This window comes from Carlito syrichta, unplaced genomic scaffold (assembly GCF_000164805.1).
Source record: "Carlito syrichta isolate Samal-C Ts95f unplaced genomic scaffold, Tarsius_syrichta-2.0.1 Scaffold315753, whole genome shotgun sequence".
In the NCBI taxonomy this organism is placed as follows: Eukaryota; Metazoa; Chordata; class Mammalia; order Primates; family Tarsiidae; genus Carlito; species Carlito syrichta.
This window is the reverse complement of record NW_007259849.1, coordinates 1,144,440-1,166,668: the sequence shown is the minus strand read 5'-3', so window position 1 is coordinate 1,166,668 and position 22,229 is coordinate 1,144,440. Positions and strand designations below refer to the sequence as shown.

The 22,229-nt window shown below is 36.3% G+C and overlaps 1 protein-coding gene across 1 annotated transcript in view; it reads left to right on the top strand.

Annotated features, from left to right (window-relative positions):
- LOC103275805 (PEX5-related protein-like) overlaps positions 1 to 22,229 on the top strand; it is a 183,694-nt gene that overhangs the window by 39,343 nt on the left and 122,122 nt on the right. The window contains exon 2 of the mRNA XM_021706535.1: positions 19,112 to 19,183. Within this exon, the coding sequence (XP_021562210.1) occupies positions 19,112 to 19,183 (72 nt within the window). The remainder of the gene's footprint in view (positions 1 to 19,111; positions 19,184 to 22,229) is intronic.

The following is a 22,229-nucleotide window of genomic DNA, read 5'->3' as shown; positions in this document are numbered from 1 at the left end:
GGTTCCTACTATATTTGTTTCTTTGGCGACTTCTACCCTTGCTGCCTGCCTAGTTTTTCCGAGCAGGTGTTGACACATACACTTAAGGACAATTGAGCCACCGGCCTATGTCTTCTTGAGAAACATGTTTCCAACTTTCAAACATGTTTTCACATCCAACTTCAACTACTTTTATTTGTTGCATTAGAATGGATACAGCCAGGCTCGGTGGCTCAGCCTGTAATCCCACGCTTTGGGAGGCTGAGGTGAGTGGATTGTCTGAGCTCGCGGGTTTGAGATCCACCTGGGCAACTTGGCGAGACCTCATCTCTACAATAAGATCAAAAATTAGCCGGGCATGGTAGTGCCTGCCTGTAGTTTCAGCAACTTGGAAGGCTGAGGCAGAAGGATTGCTGGAGCCCAGCAGGTCGAGGCTGCAGTGATCGGGAGCGGCCACTGCACTCCAGTCTGGGCGACAGAGTGGGACTCCAACTCAAAAAAAAAAAAAAAAAAATGAAGACAGGTGTATTGTAGCTATTTCAATTGGTTATTAAGAAATATTAAGTTTAACAACTGTAGAGGAAGTGTACATATCAGCTTGTTAGATGACACTAAATTCTCTTCAGTATTTGAATGAATAGTGTATTTATGTCAGGGTTAGCATCATACTTTAATTGACAATAATCCTCTTTCTTAATCACTAAAAAATTACTAATTAGCTGACTCCCCAATAGTTAGAAAGGAAATTACAGAATTAATAAAGCGAAAGACCATCTAGTACAAACCTTTGAAGATGGGAAAACTGAGTTCAGAGGAGATGAAAGGTAAACTCTAAAGAAAAATGTGATGGAAAACAAGGCTAGAACCCAGATGTTGACACAGACCAAAGTTCTTCCCTACCTACTTTCCAAATCTGCCATCTGTAGTCATTCTTTTTCTGTATCCTTAATATTTTGCACCATCCCTGAAACATACTATAAAAATCCAGTTTGTGTTAAAAGAAGATTTAACAAAAAGGTGAACTTCAAAAGGGTTAGCATGAAGGCTCACTGCTGGGGTTCTGCTCCAGTTACTTGACAGCAGCACCTGAGTTTGGTTCGGTTGCCTTTTGTAAGGTCTGGGGTAGGGGGTTGGTCAGGCCAGAACTCTTCATGTTGCTTGATTTTAGGTTCACAAGAAAGTGAACTATCAAGGGGATGTTCTGATGTGTCCATGAACCACAGCTAAGCCATTCAGGGTCTTCTTAAAATAAAGCTCTTCTGGGCTTTCTTAGTACAGCATTCTAAAAGTTGACACAGCAAGATTGCTTCTCACCAGGTTCTATTTTTAAATCCCAGCCAAAAAACAAACAAAAAAAAACCTTCAAGACTGAGTTTCTGAGCCATCTTTGATGAGTCTTGCCATCTTGAAATAAAAATTGTTTAGTGGTTACATAGACAGTCACTTCAACCTGTTAGAAAGAGGGAGAAAAGGAAGAAGGAAAGGAAGGGAGAGAGAGAGAGGAGAAAAGGGAAGGAGAGAGACAAGACGAGAGAGAGGAAGGGAGGGAAAGATACCAGCTAATATTTACTGAGTGTTATTAAATATGTCAAACAACATTCTAAATACTTTACATGTATTAATCAAAATTTTCCTGTCAACAACTCAAGGAGATAATTTCTATTATTATTCTCAAATGAGTAAACTTAGGCCTAGAAGAGTTAAATAATTTGCTCAAAGCCATTCAACCAGTACATGGCAGAGCTGGCTTTGAACCAAGCAATCCGACCTCAGATATCTTTTACCTATTCTACTGTGTGTCTCAAGTTGAGTTTGTCTAAAAAAGTAGAAGGGCTGTTGATTTTCCTTTTTTTCTCTCTTTTTTGCCTAATAAAATGTGAATTTTTGTATTATGTCATCCTAACTTTAAATCAAATAAAAATATGTTGAGGATCAGAGGCTGAGCTGAAAAGAATCCAACCTTTGAGGTCATAAAAACTCAAGTTCTAATTCTGCTCTGCCACTTATAGGTTGTATGACCTTTAATATGACCCTGGAAAAATTTACTAAAACTTTAGGAGTTTTCATTTCTTCATTTGCAAACCAGGGAAAGTATAAACAAATTCAAGGTATCATTATGAGAATTAAGTGTTGTAAAATATGTAGATTCTTTATTCCAGCACATAGCAAACCATCCTCCCCAAAGTAAATATACTATAATGAACTGAAATGTATATTCATTTTATTATTGTTGCATACATTTGTGTATATCTATATTTTAATAATCATGAAACTATATTTTAATAATCATGAGATTGTTCCTTTGAATGTTAGCTATTATTGTAATTATCATATTAAATATCAATTTGTACATGGAGACTATGCTGCAATCAATATGCAAAGAGAACCAAATTAATACCACTAATATTCCTCTGTTAACCACTGCTTCCTCCATAAATGTCCACACCCAGTCAAATCTTACTAGCATAGTCCCTGAATGCCATGCAGTTGAGGGCTCTGCACAGGCCACCATGAAGCCTGACTCTCTTGACTCACTGTTTGCACACCATGGACTTCTTTTTATCCCTAGCACTGAATCCTCTTGACACAAACGGGACTGAGAAACCTAGGCCAGAAGCAAGTGCCCTATGTGCAACCAAAGTGGGACTGAGGGGAGACAGAAAGGGTCAAGAGGCATTAATCAAAATCCAGGTGGATTGTCCAAATGGCACATCATGGTGAAAGTCCTGGGCAGAAAGAAGCAACAGTTATGAAGCCAGCAGGACCAAAACTAGGAAAATATGGGAGAAAGAGGTTGTAAGCTAAGGTAAGATGGCGTTGCCAGGGCTCTCAAGGCTTTTCTAACAGCCTCAGGTAGGGACAAGAAAGAATTGATTAAAGGTGGTGATGTCCAGCAGGTGTCCAGCAGCCAGTCAAAGCTAGTTTAAACCAGTCCTGGCAAACAGAAGCGTGAGGTACTGCCCTATCTATCTGGTCACCTCTAAATTTGATCACAGAGTTGAGGTATAGATCAACAGCATATGTAGAACGACCTTTGGCTTCCAGCCTGGAAAATGCTGCATTTCTGTTATTGTTCAGACCTGCAATTGTGCTGAAGCTTTTTCATATGTCGTTCATCCATTTCTGTCTTATTGACTGAGATTTGACCTTTCATTCTTGATTTTGATGAAATTGAAGCTACTCTGGTCATGTGCAGGGTTACATTGTTATGCTAAGCAGGAAAAATAATAACAGAGATTGCTATATGCTAAGCACTATTCTAGATGCCTTAGGATATATTATTTCCTACATTCCTTATAAGACGGAGGAAATGGCTTAGGAGAAAAGAAGTCAGGAGCTGTGCCTGAATCCCAAAGGTGTCTCAGTACTCAGCCCTTGCTTCTATTACACAAGAGCGGAAGTGTGTCATCTGTATTGATGATAACCAAAAGGCTATTTTTTTATACAAAGATATGAAACAGCGTAGGAATACAAAATTGGCAGATCTGAATTTGATTCTGTGCTCTAGCACTTTCTAGATGGACAAAAAACTTTTCCTCACTTAGAATCCATTTCCTCTGTACCAGTGAGAATAATAATACCTACCTTCATAGAATTACCATGAAAATTAAAGGACATAACTCAATTGTAAACTTTGAAGTGATAATCATTAAATATAATTCAGATACATACTAAGCAATATACAGAACTACTTATCATAAAGCTAACTAGATTATTTTTAACACGATTCATCATGGAATTTTTGTATCAGACACTTACAAAAATCTAAGAAAGATACATTGATTTTATTTATCACTGTTAGAAAAAGGAAAAAGAAAAACAAGTTTTTCAGAAACAAATTGTTCTACCACCTCAGGAAAAGTTTACATTCTTCCTGGTATAACTGTGGTTTCAAATGTTTGTCTCAGTGTCCCTATATACTCTTAAAAAGTATTGAAATGTCCAAAGAGCTTTTGTTTGTGTGGATTATATCTGTTGGCATTTATTGTATTAGATGAGAAAACTAAGAAAAATCTTAATTATTTATTTATTAAGTCATTGAAATGTCAACAACAAAATAGCAATAATAAACTCATTACATGTTAACACACAAAAATATTTCTTAAACTTCATTTCCCACCCCCCAAAATTTTGTGAGAAGCATGAAATTGTTTTACATTTTTTTGAAAATCTCTTTAATAGAAGAGCTTAATAGAAGAAAATTGGATTATCATATCTGCTTCTGCATTTAATCTGTTGTGCTATGCTTTTTTTTTTTCATTGAAAAATAGGATAAAAAAATCATCCTGGCTGGTCTCAGTGACTCAATCTGTAATCCCAGCACTTCAGAAGACTGAGGCAAATGGATTGCCTGAGCAGCCCGGGCAAATTGATGAGTCCTCGTCTCTACAATAAACTAAACAAAATTAGCCAGACATGGTAGCATGTGCCTGTAGTTCCGGCTGCTTGGAAGACTGTGAGCGTGCCACTGCACTTCAACCTGAGCGACGGAGAGAGACCCCGACTCAAAAAAAAAAAAAATCATCTTTTCACAAATACAACTGAAAAAGGAAAGAGCATTTTAATAGTTTTTTGAGATAATTGCAGATATCCTTTGATACTACACCAGAACTTGACAAATGTCATTTCTTAAAGTTTAGTAGCAATGTAAAATCTGAAGCCATATTAATAAACATGGTGCACTTTTTACATTAAAATTCATTGTCTGCCTTATACTTTGAATGGATCTTTTTTTCTTCCTGAGTTGGAGTCTCACTCTGTCGCCCAGGCTGAAGTGCAGTGGCACACTCACAGCCACCGTAGCCTCAACCTGATGGGCTCAGGCGATCCTTCCACCTAAGCTTTCCAAGTCGCTGGAACTACAGGTGCATGCCACCACACCTGGATAATATTTTGATTTATTGTAAAGGAGAGTTCTCACCACAAATAGATCTTTAACTCATGCAGGATTTTGGTATTTTGCCAGGTATTTGTCATTTGAAAAATATTGATTTATTGAGGTATTGGTTTATTGGTTCCTATCATTCAGTGCTGCTATGCTTCATTGTACAATATCCAAATTGATATCACTTCATTAATATCACCATTAATATCACCATTGATCTCATCAGAAACATCTTTAACTATAGGGATGCCATCAAGCCCAAAAGAGCAGATTCAAGTTTCCAAAACTCTCACTTTTATTGAAAGTTTGAATTTTGGCAACAAATATTTGTTATTTTATTTGAAATGAGTGACTCTTTTCATTGATTTTTCAGGGTAAAAAAAAGATTCCCAAGTTGGAGTAATCATAGTTTGTCTGTCAATCATTCTTTTATATAAAAGTGGTGTTGTTTTTCTTTAAGTGGCTGGTTCAGTTCCCAACTAGTGCAGTTTGGTGCCACTACCTTGATGAGTACCAAGGTGCAAATAAGATTGCTTTTATACTATTAACACAAATTTCAACACAATGAAAAATACAAATAATGTCTTGGTACTATTATGGAAATAGTTTTCACTTCACATACCTCCCCAAAAGTTTCTAGGAAACCACCAGTATTCTTCAGACAATACTTATATGCTGTTGCCTCTTAAGTGTTAAGTGGATTCTTTATTCTGATGGTTTCCAGGATTTCTTAACTTTCTTAATAAAAACTTACTGTAAGGTGTATGTGGATATATATGAATATGAAAAGGTAGTCACAATATACACTTATTAAGTAAGAGGGACAAGGAGTAATGGAAATAAGTACTTTGGTTATAAAGCAAATTTTCTCATTCAAAAAACATTTACTAAACATCGATAATGTGATAAACACACTTCTATGCTTTAAAAAAAATAGCGTTTCTTATAAGGAGAAGATGTTATCTTGATAATTTAAAAAAGCTTCTCTCCATTTGGGGCATGGTACTATCCATCTAGCTTTTCCTTACTAAAAGCCTTGCTTCATCACTCCTGAAAACTCCACACTCGTCTCAATTTTATGAGTGCAGTATCTAAGAGACTTTTTGTTAAAGCCCGTATTTACTTCTAAAGATGCATTAAAAGTAATTGAGCATCAGTCATTTTTCTGTCTCTCAACATCTTATCGAGATATTACACACTGCGGGGTATTAATCAGAGATTGCAAGAAGTGTCTTCAAAGGAACCCTTGTAGAATTCTAAAGTTAATATGAGTTTCATGTTCTCCACTACTGAAACTTCTCGGTTCTGTATTGTTCCAGAAGTTTTTCTTATTGTATCTCCAAAATGTGGTGACAGTTTCTCTAATGGAAACACTTAACATTTGGAGTTTGATTTCTAAAGAAGAAAAAAATTGAAAAATCGAAACGTTAGAATTACAGACAGAACACTGTCAGTAGTCATCTATACTCAATGGGGTGCCGTGGTCTTGTAGAAATAAGTCAATTCTGTAACCCTGAGGTATGCTTACATGTAGTTGAATATCCTCCAATAGTTGGCACATGATATTTAATTATTAAACACTAATAACAAAAGTGTCTCACAAGGAAGCAAGACTCTCCTAGAAAACGTTGAGTAAGAACATAAGTATTACGTTCAAATCTCCCTACTCTATTTTTCCTTGCTCAAGTTTTTCTCTATTATAAAGTTTTGTCCTCTGATACATTAAAAGCAAGTGAAATGCAATGGAGGCAACTTTTGTTTGCTTGTTGTTTTGTTTTGTTTTTTAAACTCTAAATAAGCCGTCTCAATTCTTTTGAAAACACATTAAGCTGGATGATAGCTCAAATATACTTAAGTGAACATGTTTTTTTCCAATATTTTATACTTCCTAGGCAGTTCAGCTCTTAGATTTGCATAAAGAATTCTTGTTGGTGTTGTTCAAAAAACACAATAAATCCTTTTAGATGCTCTCTAGCACTGAACAATTTCACATTATATCTTTTTAAACAGACTCCCTTTGTTTTGTCAAATAGAAAAAAACAACAAGAAAAGTTTAGATATTGTTTAGGACCTTACAGGGTACAAAAATATGTAACCTTCACTAAGTGCAAATTTTTTCCCCTATCTCTCTCTCTCTGTTTCCTTGAATTTTTCCTAAAATAATTTTACATATTACTAAATTAAGTAAGTGCCAAGGAGATACCTGATTTAGGTTCATTCACTACTAATTTAACTCCTGACTATGGAAAACAGGGATGCTTTTTCATCACTTAGAGTAGCTAGTATTGAAATAGTAATCTCATGACACACAAGGTGATGGATGAAGCATGTCATTATAAAATTTGTGTGTAGGCCATTGCCTTACTAGACTCTAGTATGGCCATGTGCTCTGTGAGCTATGGTCATCACCATGTTTCCTAACTTTGGCTCCCTCCCCTCCCTTTGGTAGGTGAATCCCCCCCCATGTACTTTCTAAATAAACTACATTTTCCAATCTAAAAAAATTAAAAATGAAATTGATGTGTGGTCAACTTGTGTCCTCACAAGCTCTGGGCTTTCACACACTGACCGCTTCGGAAGCTCCCCACTGCTCTCCTTGCCTTCACCCTTCTTTCCTCCATTCCTCTCCCTATCCTTCAGCCACAGTGAGCTTCCTAAAGTACAGAACTGATCGTATTACCTTCCTGATTATAGTCCAGTAATGGCTCCACTTTGCTCTTAACACAAAGAACAAACTCCTTGATGTGATTTTCCAGACTTGGCCTTCCTCTCTAGCCTCATCTGACATCACTCCCTGCAACCCTAACTCTGTTCTAGCCACCCCAACCTTCTCTCAGATGCTAGAAGGCCCTTCCACTGTTTGTTTTGGGGTCTTGCCTCCATATCTGCTGCATGCCTAACCCCCAAGCCTACACTCTGTGCTCTACCTCAACTGGAGGCTTCTACTTGCCCTTCAAATCCAAGTTTCTCCTCAAGATGGCCTCCCCTGAACTTGACCCTAGGCAAAGTTCTGCAGCCTCCTTTCCCTCCCTACTCCTCAATCTTAGCCACCTCACACGTTCATAATTACTTCATCTCCTCCCTTTCCCAGTAAACATCAAGCTTTCTGAGGGCAGGGACCACACCTGCTTTGTGTGCCCTAGAGCTCCAGAATTTAGCTCCTACATAGTAGTTGATTAATGATATTTATAGAATGAATGGGTGACAGAGTAACTGACCTCAAGAAGTTGATGATATAGTGGTAAACTATACCCAAAATGTGGCAAAATCTGTTTTATTTTCACTTTATGCATGATACCTAAGTCTCTTTTATGAAAAAAAGAATACAGATATTTTAAATTTATAGAATGTTTTAGGAACAAAATTTTCATAATACTCTTTTATTGTAAAGTATAAAGGACATAAAATGTTTAAAGTGCAAGAGTAAAATAAACATAAGCCATACTCATGCCAAGGAAAAATAAAATGACCATATTCTAGAAGCTCCCATGCCTCCTTTATCTCCAATCACCAAATAAAAGATCTTGTTTGTTCATTTTTTGAAAATCATTTCTTCTTAATCAGCTTATTGAGTCATATGGAATTTCCTCTAAAAATCAACAGTGTCAAACATCATATGTATTCAAATGCATAGTGCTTATTTTCCCAGTAATGGATGTCATGTTGGCTCAGAATGACAGAAGTGATCCACTCTCAACTACTATTTTTGTGATAATAATACGTAACCATATTGACTGAATCTAGCATTCTTGATGACAAGAGGGTGATTGTATGTCACATGAAGCATCCTTGTTCCAAACTGATGTAACTCATAAGATACTTGAATGTCTGACTTTATGATAAGCTCTGCCTTGCAACTTTTCAGATTAATCTTTGCCTTCAGGACTTGAATACACAATTTCTAGACATCAAATCCTGTTTATCTGAGCCAAGGGTTCACAGAATATTTGGTTGGTGGTAATACGTTATATAAATGGAATTACTTAAACTATGTCTATATTCTCCCCTTCATTAGCAGTAATATTTTCTATATCAAGCAAGGTGTTACTTAATGTCTGTGATAGAAGTGTATATGATTTGGACTTGGCTATGCGTTCTCTGGACCTTGTTGTTTTGATTTATTAATTAATCGTCACATGTCGAGTGGATGAACAAGCTGTCTGTAGCTCCAGATCTTTCTTGTTCTTATACATCCTGTGGCCTAGAAGAGTTCTCTCAGCAAACAGTTGCCCAGAACCCTTTATTTGTGAAGAAGATGGATAGGAGCCTGGGCATGCCTCCCCTCTAGGAATTGTCATGTCTTATCTATAATGTTGTCACTGTGAATATATAAGCCATGGGAGAAAAAAGATGAACTGAAGAAGCCATAGGGAGCCTGATGGAAGATAACAAGAATTGTGGTGTTCAGTTAGGTTACCTGTGGTTATCAAGACCGTGGGAAAGAGCCCAGAGGTGAGAGTAATGAGTTATACTTCCAGGAAATGTTTCCACTCTCAGGAACAGGAAAGGTTTAGTCTGAGTCATCATGGCTGTGTGTAGATCCATACGAAATTGTTTTTAAAAAATCATAATAACCCTCAAAAGTGATTTGACCCATAATTGATTATAAGTCAATCAGTTACATAAATGTTGCTGAAAGGTAAACAACTTTAACTTTCTGCATGAATTTCATGAATGAAGCACAAGTTTTGGGTTGACTCTTGTCAGAAACAAAATTTCACAGACAAATTTTTTTTTCAAGCACGTGTCAAAAACAGGTGCTGGTTTAGAGAAGTTATGAAAATAGAAGAAGAAGCCGAGCTCGGTGGCTCAGCCTGTAATCCCGTGCTTTTGGGAGGCTGAGGTGAGTGAATTGCCTGAGCCTGCGGGTTCGAGACCCGCCTGGGCAGCGAGACCTCATCTCTACAATAAATCAAAAAATCAGCCGGGCGTGGTAGCACATGCCTGTAATTCCGGCTACTCGGAAGGCTGAGGTGGAAGGATCGCGGGAGCTCAGCAGGTCGAGGCTGCGGTGGCTGGGAGCGGCCACTGCACTCCAGTCTGGGAGACCGAGTGAGACTCCAACTCAAAAAAAAAAAAAAGAAGAAGAAGAATAGAGTTGGGAAGTAGAATGCTTATGGAAGTAACCCGCTTTTTCTTTCTTTCTTTTTTATTAAATGGATTGCAGTTTTATTTCACAAGGTCATAAAATCATGATGTCCAGATTTGCTGTTAAAAAGGAAGTCAGTGGCAGGTGTGGGGCACCAGGTGTGCTGGCTATAAGTGAGATGGAAGAGGAGCCACTGGAGAAGCTGATGACAAGCACACCTGTGTATGAGATTACCCTAACAAGGTTTCCACTGTCTAGTAGGGTCAATGCAATGAAAATCAGAAATAATGTCAACAGAGATCAGAAGCAGAACATCAAGCAATATGTTTTAATTATAGTCTATTTCTTATTTTTATCAAGCTGCAAAGATATAGAAAACACAGTTTACCCTTTTATTACTGGAGGTGGGAGGGATTTTTATGTGATAGGAGTGCCTGCTTTCCACTGAGGATCCAAAATAATACGTCAGTTCTCTCAGGCTTTGTACCATCTTGCATCAACAATAACTCCAGTCTTGTGGGGTGGGGGGAGACAGGAGTAAAACCACCAAGGGGAGTGCTTGCTAGTTTCAGCTTACTTTGGAAGTAGTATCAAGACTGCATAAATGCTAAGAGATAATCAGATCTAAATATATAATTTTTCAATAGTCAGTGTCTTCAGCACACAGAAAACACTTTTTATTTATGTCATTGCATCTAATACCACTACATTTATAGTTTCTAAAGCCAAGACTAGAGGGAATGCGATAATAACTTTTGTAGAGACAAGAAGCTGAAAGAAAAAATGAACTCAGAATTTTCTGTTAAAAAAATTACTTTTTGTTTGCTTTTTTCTTTGAGTTTACTTTTGAGGATAACGCCAAGTTCAGAAGAATTTGCTTATTGTCCTCAAAGTAATGTGGAACACTGCTGAATCTGACATAATTGAAATTTCAAGCTTAATTTTTGTTTTCTGCCTACTTGATTTCAATATGCCATCCAACTACTGTTCCTTAAAAACAAATGTAACTCCTGAGAAGTCAGTCATTAGCTATCCTAACCCTGTCCTGAGTCTTGCTACTTTTATTGCATGTACCAGAGGTAAATACTTATTATATATCCCAGAGTAAAGTGAGGTTGCTTGCTGTTTTTCATAGATGCAGGAAACATTGATGATCAAAGATATAAAATTGAGGGCATGGTAATTAATGTCAACCCAAACTGCCTATTGCTCCATGGATTTGTCCCAAAAAGTTGAGTTGTTTGATCACTTGCTTCTGACTGAGAACTATAAAAATCCCAGCCCTTTGATCAGAAATCCTTCTCCCTGACCCTAGTGATATGACCTATCACTTGCACTTAATGCCAGAAAATGTAGTTCATTGATTTGCTTTTCAAATAAAAGCAACAATTTGTGGTAGAACAAATCCTAAACTTTCAGTGCACATTTTTAATAAACTTTTATTTTGGAAGCTTATTAAACCAATGGTCATCTTTTCTGGGTTTTTAAAAATAGATTAGATAAAATAAACCTTGGAGGAAAGAATGTGTTAGAGATGTGATCATGTGTATACTTTAAAAATATATCACAGCAGATAGATGGATAAATGTTGGGGGAGCTAGTGTAATAAAAGGTTAGTGGTAGAATTTAGGTAGTTAAGTATACAGAGACTCTCTGTAAAAATTCTTTTAATTTTATGGTTAAACTACCATGATAAAATACTTGAAAAGATATATAAGAAGGTATATACCTAAAATTAAATCTAATTAAATTTAAGAAAATGTCACTGCACAATGAGATGAGATAGAATAATCTTAATGGATATTTATGTTAAGAAATCTTGGAAAATAGAAGATATTTTTAAGATGCTTTATAAACTTTTCAGGTTATTATCTTATAGATCAAGAGTCACCCTTAAGATAGAAAAACTAGCATTAAGGACAAACTGCCAGGCTACAGTAAAAACTGTGTTGTGGATTCCTGCCATTTTATTATCCAACTAGTTGGCAACTGGAATCTCTATTTTCCCAGTTAGATTTAATCTTAAAATTGTTTTAAAAGTACTAAATAACTGGGCTTATGCATATGACTTAAAGCATAGTTTTAAATGCTGCATCATACAAGGGGAGACCAAAAAAAAAAAAAACCAGAATTTACTCTTAAAAATTTGTGTATTTATTCTTACATGTTTAAACTTCATCCACCTCCAAAGTACTCACCGTTTGATGCAATACACCTATTGAGACTCATTTTCCACTGCTCAAAACAATTTTTGAACTCATCAATTTTGATGTCTTTTAGTGCTTCTGCCATTTTTTGTTTCACCTCTTCCACATCTGCAAAACGTTTCCCTTTGAGGACTTTTCTCATCCTGGAAACAAAAGTTGCTTGGGGCGAGATTGGGTGAATAGGGACAGTGGGGTACAGGGGTCTTACCCGTTTTGATCAAAAATTGCTGAACACTCAGCAGGGTATGGGCAAGTTGTTTGTGTAAATCACCCACCATGGAATGGCCAAACGTGTTGAAAGAATCTCCAAAAAAAAATGAACTGAATCTCAATGCTAGCCAGGATACCCACCTTGCAAGAGAAGCCTGTACTGTGAGGGATCCGTCCTCCAAAAAATAATTGCATTTTTCTTTGGGTCCCCCCATATTTGTTGTTCTTAAACTTCTTTTCTCACCCAACAATATACATTCAGAACTAAGTTTGATGGCCGTATGGTTTGTTTGCCCATGCTTGACCCAATACTTAAAAAGTGAACCCCTTAACTACTCTGTTTTACAATAACATCATAGTTGGGGAAGGGAAAAAAAATCCTGTGAATGTCTTTTTAAAAGGCAAAAATCTGTCTTTCAAAATGCCAGCCTTAACAAACCCCTCTGTAAATGATTCTCTGTAACAATGACATTTTCCCTTCAGAAAGTTGACTTGCTCCATACATAAGAAAAACTAAAAATCTGAAAATTGCTCTTTTAACTGGTAAGGCAATTGCCTTCTGTTCAAAAGGTCTGTCTCAGCTCACAGCTAATGTCCTAGAAAGGGGAACACTCTCAAACTCTACTTCCAAGCCTTTTGGGAGAAACTTCATCCTTCCTCCTCATTTCCTGTTTTCTTCTTCATTATCTCTTTGGCACCTACAGCAGTAGGTCTGTGGCTGTGCTGACACTGTGAATCTTTAAAATACAAAAGGAATGAGGGGAGGGGAACATGAGACCAAAACATTGTCAAAGAATTGAGAAGCTTAATATTATAAGAGAGAGTCAAGAGGAAAGGGGCATACTGAATGTCATAAACAAAATATTCAGTCCACTATCTAACCACAGTTGCCACAAGGGACACAAGTAATAGCGGTAGTATATAAGTCTCCACATTTAAAAGCAAAAACGAAACAAAAACTTGATTCCCAGAAACATCATAAAGGAAGGGAAAAACCCTGACCCCATCTTTTTTTCTGCAATGTAGTCTTTAAATGAATCTTTTTAATGGCTATTTTATGACTCTCTCAGGCAATCACATTTTGTTTACTTTTTTTAATTATGAAAGAAATTCATTCTTATTTCAAAAAGTACTCCCAAGTATAAACAGAAAAGCATAGATTGTGCACAATGTCATCTCCCAGAGGAAAAAAACTTTCAGTATTTGGTATATATCCTTATATATTTTTTCTACAAATATACAGGACATAATTGTAAATTATAAAAGAGAAACACAATTTTCCTCCAAAGGGTCTTTGCTCTTACTGTCTTGCTTCATGAATTATTTCCCCTCACTCTTTGCTATCTACACTTCCATTTTTTCTTTGACTAGTCCCCTCCTCTTGAATTGTAAACATGCTCAATACCTTTACATAAAGGGAAGGAGGACAAGCTATGACTTTCCCAGTATTCTTTCCCTATATTTTTTTTGTCTTTCAATCAGCAGTCGTGCCCCTGCTTTGTCTTTTCATCGCACCTTTACCACCAATGTATTCACTAATTTAATCTGGCTTCCATCTTTACCACCTCTGCCTAAAGTCATTGATGACTCCCAAATACAATGAATGCAAAATACAATGAAAGTTTGCAGTTCATATCCTAGTTTAACCTCTCATCAGCATTTGACACTACCAGGATTCTGCTTTCTTTGATTGTATTCTGCTGGTTCTCCTCCTGCTCTATGGCCACTCCTCTTCCTTTTCCAAGTTCTTTTCCAAGTTCTTTTTCATTCTTTAGATGCAACCATTCTCCAGGACTCTGGCCCTTACTTAGTCTTCATCTCTTCTATCTCTATGTGTTCTTCTCTAATGAGCTCACTCCCGCAATTTCAATTATTCCCAGCAATCCATATGTGCTGCTCTTACCTCTCTTCTTAGATAAGAAGACCCCTATTTCCAAATGGCTGCCTGACTCTTTCCACTTGGATGAACTTTCAAAGACACCACAAACTCAGCAAATGTCTTCTCAGCACATATTCTTCTTTCCCAGCCCTTCTCCTTCTCACTGATACTCAAAAGAGAAATTAGATAAAAGTCTTCAGGGAAAAGCAGATATGAGGAAATTACCTGTTTAGACAGAGGAAACCTGAGCAATTTTGCAGGTTGTGAAAAGGAAGGTGGTGAAGAAGACATTGAAGATAGATAAAATAAGAGGATAGACTTACAACCATGAAAAAAAAACAGTAGGAAAGTCTTTTCTCCTTGCAGCTATTTTATATATTGTGCATGTGACTTCCCCTTGAATAAGTTCATGTCTACTATATATCATTCACAGCAGTTTTGATCGATTCAAAACATTTTTTGTATTATTTATATGCAAACTTTTACATTTATTTTGACATCTGTTGTTAGGCAAAAGCTGCAACTAGGGCTGATCTGTAAAATTAGCTAAATCAAATGATACTTTTTCCCTTTCAAATTTTTATTTATACATTTCATTCCTAATGAGTATGAAAAATCCTTTAAATTCAATTCATATGCAACTAGTATCTTTCAATTTAAAATCTTTTTTGATTTTTAAAGTTATTTTAAAGATGTGGGGAACAATTTGGGATTAGGTATCGTACAAGTGGGCATCGTATTCTTATTGATGTAATTTAAGTAGTGTATAAGTCTCTATATTTAAAAACAAAAATGTAGAGACTTATACATTTTTGTATAAATGTCCCCAGCAGTGTCCCGCTACTGCCAATCCCTTTCTTATAGTATTATGGCAAATGTTCAAGGTCTGCTTATGAATGAGAACATGTGGTGCTCAATTCTTTGTTTTTGTGATAGATCACTGAGTATGATAGACTCTAAATCCATCCAAGTTGCTACAAAGTCCATATATTTGTCTTTCTTTATGACTGTATAATACTCCATCGAGTATATGTACCACATTTTTTTTTATCCAGTCTAATTTCAGTGGGCAGCACAGTTGGTTCCATGTTTTTGCTATTGTGAATAGTGCTACAATAAATATGTATGTGCAGGTGTCTTTTTTGTAGAATGCTTTGCATTCCTCCCGGTATATTCCCAGTAGGCAGATTGCTGGGTCATATGGAAGGTCAATTTGTAGTTCTTTTAGAAATTGCCACACTTTTCCATAGAGGTTAAACTAGTTTGCATTCCCACCAGCTGTGTAGAAGTGTTCCCTTTTCTCCGCATCCTCACCAGCATCTACCGGTTTTTTGTTTTATTAATGGCCATTCTTACTGGGGTTAGGTGGTATCTCAATGTGGTTTTGATTTGCATTTATCTGATGATTAGTGGAGGTGAAGTACTTTTTCATGTGTCTGTTTGCTGCCTGTATGTCTTATTTTGAGAAGTTAAGTTCTTACTTTTTAATAAACTCATATCCTGAAATGAACGTAAGTTCTCTCATTTTTCAGGTCTGTATTCCATCAGATTTTGTGGTTGTGTTACTTACTTGCAAAATGTTCCTATACTTTATATCAGTGGCCATGATTTTTTATAAAGTTTCTATTTTTAATAAAAGTTTATTTAATGTAAGTGAATAAACCCACTTTTCAGTATCATTTTTGTGGAGGACAGAACAAAAAAGTAGGAAGCAGGAGGTAGAGTTCAGTAAAGACGGCGGAAGTCTACAGAGAGGAAAGTTACCAGTTAGGCGCAGTGTTCTTAAGAAAAGCACGACTCTAATTCAGTAATATCAACACTAACAGATAGCTAGATAGTTCTCCTTCAGGTTAGTCAGAAAGAATTCAGAATGGTGTGGAAAGATGAGAGGTACTGCGTTTGGGGTGCCGGAGACTGGACTCCTGCCCTGAGCTGAGGGCGTCTTACAGGGGTGAGGCATTGTCTGTAAAGAAAGACTGTTTCCTTTCTCATTTATCCCGCGTAAGGCCTCACCATTTTAGCTCCTTTGCACTAATGCTCCTCCCCAGCTGCACTTAGGGGAACTTGTGCACAAGTCGGCCATAAACGGGCAGCATACAGAGGCCGGCGTGGCCAGGAGCCTAACCTGACTGCCTCAGTTGGAAACCTCAGCCCCAGTGTCTTGCCACTGGAGGTGGGAGGAGCACAGGAAGTGATTGCCCTCTGGCTTCTCCTCCCACAGAAGCCCTGCCCCCTCACACTTGGACAGTGGAGACAGCTTTCTTTTTCCTTCTAGTTCAGTCCTTTGGCTCATGTGAAAGACCACGCAGAAGCCATGGACTTGCTTTTTGTGCTTGACTAAAGTGCATAGATAGAAGACAGGGATTCCCGGCTGGGAGGAGGGAGGAGAGCTGAAGATCCCTGCCTGGGCTGGCCGATCTAAGCAGACAAAATGGGAAGCTGAGTGCTTGAAAGAGGATTATGCTCGCACTAGAAATAAGCAGTAAGTGAGCGAATACCATTATGGCTTAGAAAAGGATTACTCCCCCCGGGGTTATGGGGTGAGCTAGAAGAGATTGCTTAATTCCTGAGTAAAACTTAAGGCTCTGGCTCCGTTCACCGTTGTGTGCTGTTTGGAGACTAGGCGCTTAACTACAAAATCAGAGCTCTAAATGCCTCCTCCTACTCCTGGAAAATGCCAACTTCTATTTAGAATAGTTGGGGGACATAATTTCCTTTCCTGACCCAGACTCTTCCCGGGAAAAGTTACTAATGAATCAGATAAGGAGTTGGGATTAAATTGGAGAGGTATTGGCAGAAATTGCAATCTTGAGTTGTGTTCTGTGAGTGCTGACCTTATTATATTTATGAGCAGTGATTGTCAAGAAAGTCTGGGGTGGGGGATTAAAAAGGGACGATCAAGAGCTTTTATGACAAGGAGACTGAATAGTCTATATGCATAGGATTGAATACAAAATTATATAATTAAAAATAGATAGATTAAAAAAATTAAATGGAAACAGCAGTCAGGGAGCATAGAAGTTCATGGATAAAAATTGGTTAGAAAATGTTGTTTCAATGACTTTTTATGCTAGTCAAAAATTTCCCAGTGTTGACAAAGTCAAGACAGTGATTCAGGAATACATCAATTATGGTTGTACATTATTAATACTGTTGCTGGGCAAGATCTGTGGTTCTCTGGTCAGCAAGTTCTGGCAATGAAACCACTGCCGCTGGCACAAAGAATTCTGGGATGTCTGACAGTGAAATGGATGGAAGGACCCACATTCCATCTCTACTTAATGTCCTTTTGTCCAGAAATCGGGTCATGCAAATGAGCTACTTGGTACGTATACAAATCAATATTTGGAAAGGCATTTTTAAATGTTTTGCATTAGAGGGTCTCAGGACAATATCTTATGGCAACCAGTGAACAAAAAGAATAGAAAAAGCAAAGCGATAGGAAGTCAGCTTGACTGAAACCAACTAAGTTCTTTATGTTTTCCATCAGTCTTGAAATGGAACCTCAAATGAGGACAAGCATAATAATAGAAAAATACTGTAGTCATCCATTCTGTTCTAAGTGGCTAAGTTCATTAATATATGAATGAGAATTTGGGTTTTATTTATGCATCCTAATATGTGAAGATTCAGAAATCTCTGACAGTAAACACACACATACACAAATAGGAAGTACATTTTTGCAGAGGAAATTTGTAAATCTAACTTTTGAAATGTTTTAAGGGGGGGGAAAAGCAGATGAGAATTGTGTCCACAGTGTGAAGATGACTTATATCGTATTCACTAAAGGATATATTTCTTCCTCCAATGAGATAAAGGTCGTAATATGACACAGTGAGTGCAAGCGTAAGAAATATTTTTAATTCCCTTAATTCAGATTGATGTGGTTAATAACTAAAGTAAGGACTTTTAAAATAAGTAAATAGCCTTGAACTGCGGCTATGTAGTGATTTTTATTTTCTATTTGTTACTAATATAAAAAAGCAACATGACATTTTTCTTTTTCAGTTGTTACTGCTATGAAGAAGTAACATGACATTTCTAGTATTCCCATCAGCTGTTGCATTAGGAGGGAAAAAAAACTTAGACATGAGTTTCTTCTGTCACACAACTATAAAATGATTGTCATTTTCTGTGTTCTTTTCTAACTTTAGAACTTGTAATACAGATTTTGCTATGGAGAAAATAGATGGAGAATGGTAATTGGAACTAGAAAAACAATAAAATGCCAATAAAGTACGCTTTTAATGTACTTCTAAAATGGTTCATATTCTTCCAACTTTTCAAACTACCTAATTTTAAAAATTATTTTATTTATTTTTTTAATTGTTTGAGTCATCTCCAATGTTTGTATTCATCTGATTTATTTTTTAAATGTTGAAAATCTGAAAATATGTTACGAGATGTATAATACTTCTCCTATTCTTAAAAATATATAGCACATTAAAACAAAACATTGAATGGTTGAAGTATTAAGCATTGTATAAAACTAAATTAAGTTTCAGTCTTTAAGAAAAATGTGATAGGACTCTTCAAGGAATTGCTTATTTATCTCGAAATGTTAAAGAATCTTTTCTGAAACTACAGAACTGAGAAGAGAAGCATAAGAATATTGAGAAAAAGATTAAAAGCATAATTTGGATGGCAGAGGCTAAGCAGATATATTTAATGAATAATTATAAGCCAGCAGTTTAATAATAAAAACATTTGCTGTTGTACATGAGAGACTGATAGAAAGAATGATGATTATGACTAGTGAACAAGGCTAAGTAAAGGCTTTTATCTTTAAAAAATATTAAGTGGGAATTAAGATTATTCATGGATAGAAACTAAATGATCATTTAAAATTATTCTTTCACAAGAAAAGTAAAGAACAAGGATATGGAAAACTAAGCAGTGATGAAGACCTCGAAATAATTGTTGATCAAAAGCAGGTAAGTGAATACTTACATCCATTTTCTATTATTGTACTGTATATTTTTGACAACTAAAGCCTTTTGGGTGTTCATCCCTTCCCTAGCAGCTGTATTATCCTGTCTAACTGAGGCTTACATAACAAGATAGATTTTGAGAGCGGCTAAGACTCTCTGTATGATGCCTCTTATCCACTGACCTCTGCATGAAGCCTACATGCATGTTCCATATGTAAGAGTGATGAATATAGAGTTAGAACAATATAAGAACTTTTGGAAAATTATAGACTCTGCTTGATAAAATGAGTCAATGTTTTTTTTTTAAAGACTTAAACAAGAACAAGAAAATATATTCTTTTGAAAATGAGAAACACTACCATTAGTCTATCTTGTAAAACAATGAATACGATTTAGAGGAAGGTGGGTAAAAGACTGAAAAAATGAGAACCTTGAAACATATATATTGCCCAATTGAATTTTCCAGATTGTCTGCAGTAAATGTAGAGATGATTCTAAAAACAAAAAGAAGAGGCTATTTAATAGTCTCTAGTACCATCTGTAATTTGAGAAACCTCTAGCTTGGATGTTATACGGGCCCATAAGGTGAAATGAAAACTGCTTAATAGACCATAAACAATGACTTACCAGGTAATGGAAGGTATCCAGCCCATGCCACTGAATTGGCATTAGCTCTTAACATCTTTGTTAATTATCAGGGAGACAAGATAGCCAAACGTCTATTTAATGTATAAGTGGCAGGGCATCTGAGGGCAATGTAAGCTCTGGTGTAGATAGAGAAATAATTCACAGGGATCTGAGCTGATAAAGAGATTAGAAAGAAAGCATTCAGTAATTTACAGAAAGGCAAGCTGAATTTGGACAGTTTCCTAATCATGCAATTTATTTTGCATCATAATGATTGCATTAAAGGAGCCATTGTTGTATATTTCTGAGAAAAAGAAAACTGACCATCAGAAGATGGCAGCCAGAAATAGTTTACTCAGAGACTTGCTTGTTAGGCCTGGAATAATTGAGGTAACTGAAGCGGTCTTCTGGAAAAGCTGGTCAAACAGGGCATCTCCACAGAGGTGCAGAGTATGTTGATTTTACAAGGTTCACTAAAATAGCCTCCAAGCTTTTCTTGCCTTACTATTACTCTCCTGCTATTGAGTACGGCAGGGTAGGGGATGTGTGGATTTGGCCCTGTGCTTCTGCTACTTAGTGCCAAATTGTCAGTTTAGTTAATAGGGAATGTGGGGCTGAAGCCCAAGTGCTCTGCTGGGCGATGAACTATCATTTTAACTATGCCAGATTAATTACTTGGGGCATGCAATCTACTTCTTGCACTAGTCCCAGCTGTAGCCTGGGATTCTGATTAAAGAGCTGGACTCACCTGGGGAATGAACTAGTAAAATACATCTGAGTACATTAGGAGAACACAAATATGCATGCATTTCCCTATTAAAATGAAAAATTAGGTTTTAAAAATCCATTCCTTAATCATATAGAAGGTAAATTCTTACTTTGTTTTTTTCTTCCTATGTACTGTCTTCCTACCCCACAGCTTTTATTTTCTTTCCTTCTTTTTTTCTGGCTAAATCTTTGTGTTTCAACTAAATTTTGTGTTCAGAAAGCTACAAAATTATACTTTGAGATCTTTGGGGTGAAAAACCCAAGGAAGTCATATTGCTCTTTTTTCTCATGATACCTTTCATAAAATGTATATTGTTGTGACTAAACACATCTTATTAACCATTTAAAGAAAAAGATAAGCAATTTTCCTTTTTCTTTGAAAAATAGCACTTTCATTACCTGAATCAAATGAGGGTAAATTCGATTGGTTCAGAATTATTTGTTTGCCTCTGTAGTGATCAAGTTTCTTCCAGTGCCATTGTACAAGTTGGTACCATTTGGCAGCAACTCAGATTTGCTAAGTTATTCATGTCAAAACATGTTTCCAAAAGATGAGTAATTATGAATATGAGCTGGCTTTGGTGTTTGCTGTTGGCAGTAAGAGTAGTCCTTCCTTTTTGGGAAGTTTATTTGGTGTTGATGTTATGAGCAAATCCTATGTTGACACAATGACAATGTTGATACCTGGAAGTAAAATATTTGGGAAAACAATGTAATTCGTCTTATAAAACTACAAAAAATTATTCCTAAGTTTAAGAGATAACAAATTAAGTTTGTGTGTGTATATATATTTGTTTTCCAGAAATGGAATATTGCTTCATCTCATAGATATGATATGTATATGATGAAATTACACATAGAATTGTGTTATATATGTAGAATAAAGTTAAAACTTTATAGCACAGGGATCTTTATGTTCAATTTATTCTTTCTATACCTTTTCAGAAACATGGTAGACATTTGTTAGTCTATCTTCATGTAATTGCAAATAGCTTTTGCAATAAACGGTGCCAAAAGAAAATCTACAGAAAATAAATAAGATAATTGGAGTGCTGTGATGGGCAGAAGACTCCTAATCTCATTAAATCCGTCATTCAGAAGCTGTCATTCTACAAATGCTGTGCAAGCTATATGCCATTTTATCAGTCATGTGATTTGCAAGTCTTGTACTTCCACAGAAAGCCCACAATCTTGCTTATATAAGCAAATTAACAACAGAAGCAGCACAGTGTATGTGGATTTGTTCTCCCTGGCTGCCCTCATTCAAGGGGGTAAAAGATTATTTCTGTGTTATTTCAACATGAAAAAAAAGTAGATTTTGGAAATGTGTAAGGTTCTATTCCTGAAAGACAATATTGTGCTTCTTTCCTTGTGAAATTTTATTGGCAAAACTTATTTGGGATGTGTATAAAGACATTCCAGAGAGTTCTTAAATTACTATTGGTGTCCTAAAGTAACAGGTGCCATGATAGGTAGATAGATAGATAAATGATAGATAAACATATATAGTCATTTAAATATAAATGTATCATATTAGGATCAGAGTTCATATTTTCTACCAGAAATCCCGTGTTTTCAAACTTTAAGTATAGGAAAGTAATCAAAAGGAATGTATTGACTTAAAATCTTAATGCCTCCAAAACTCAGACATTTG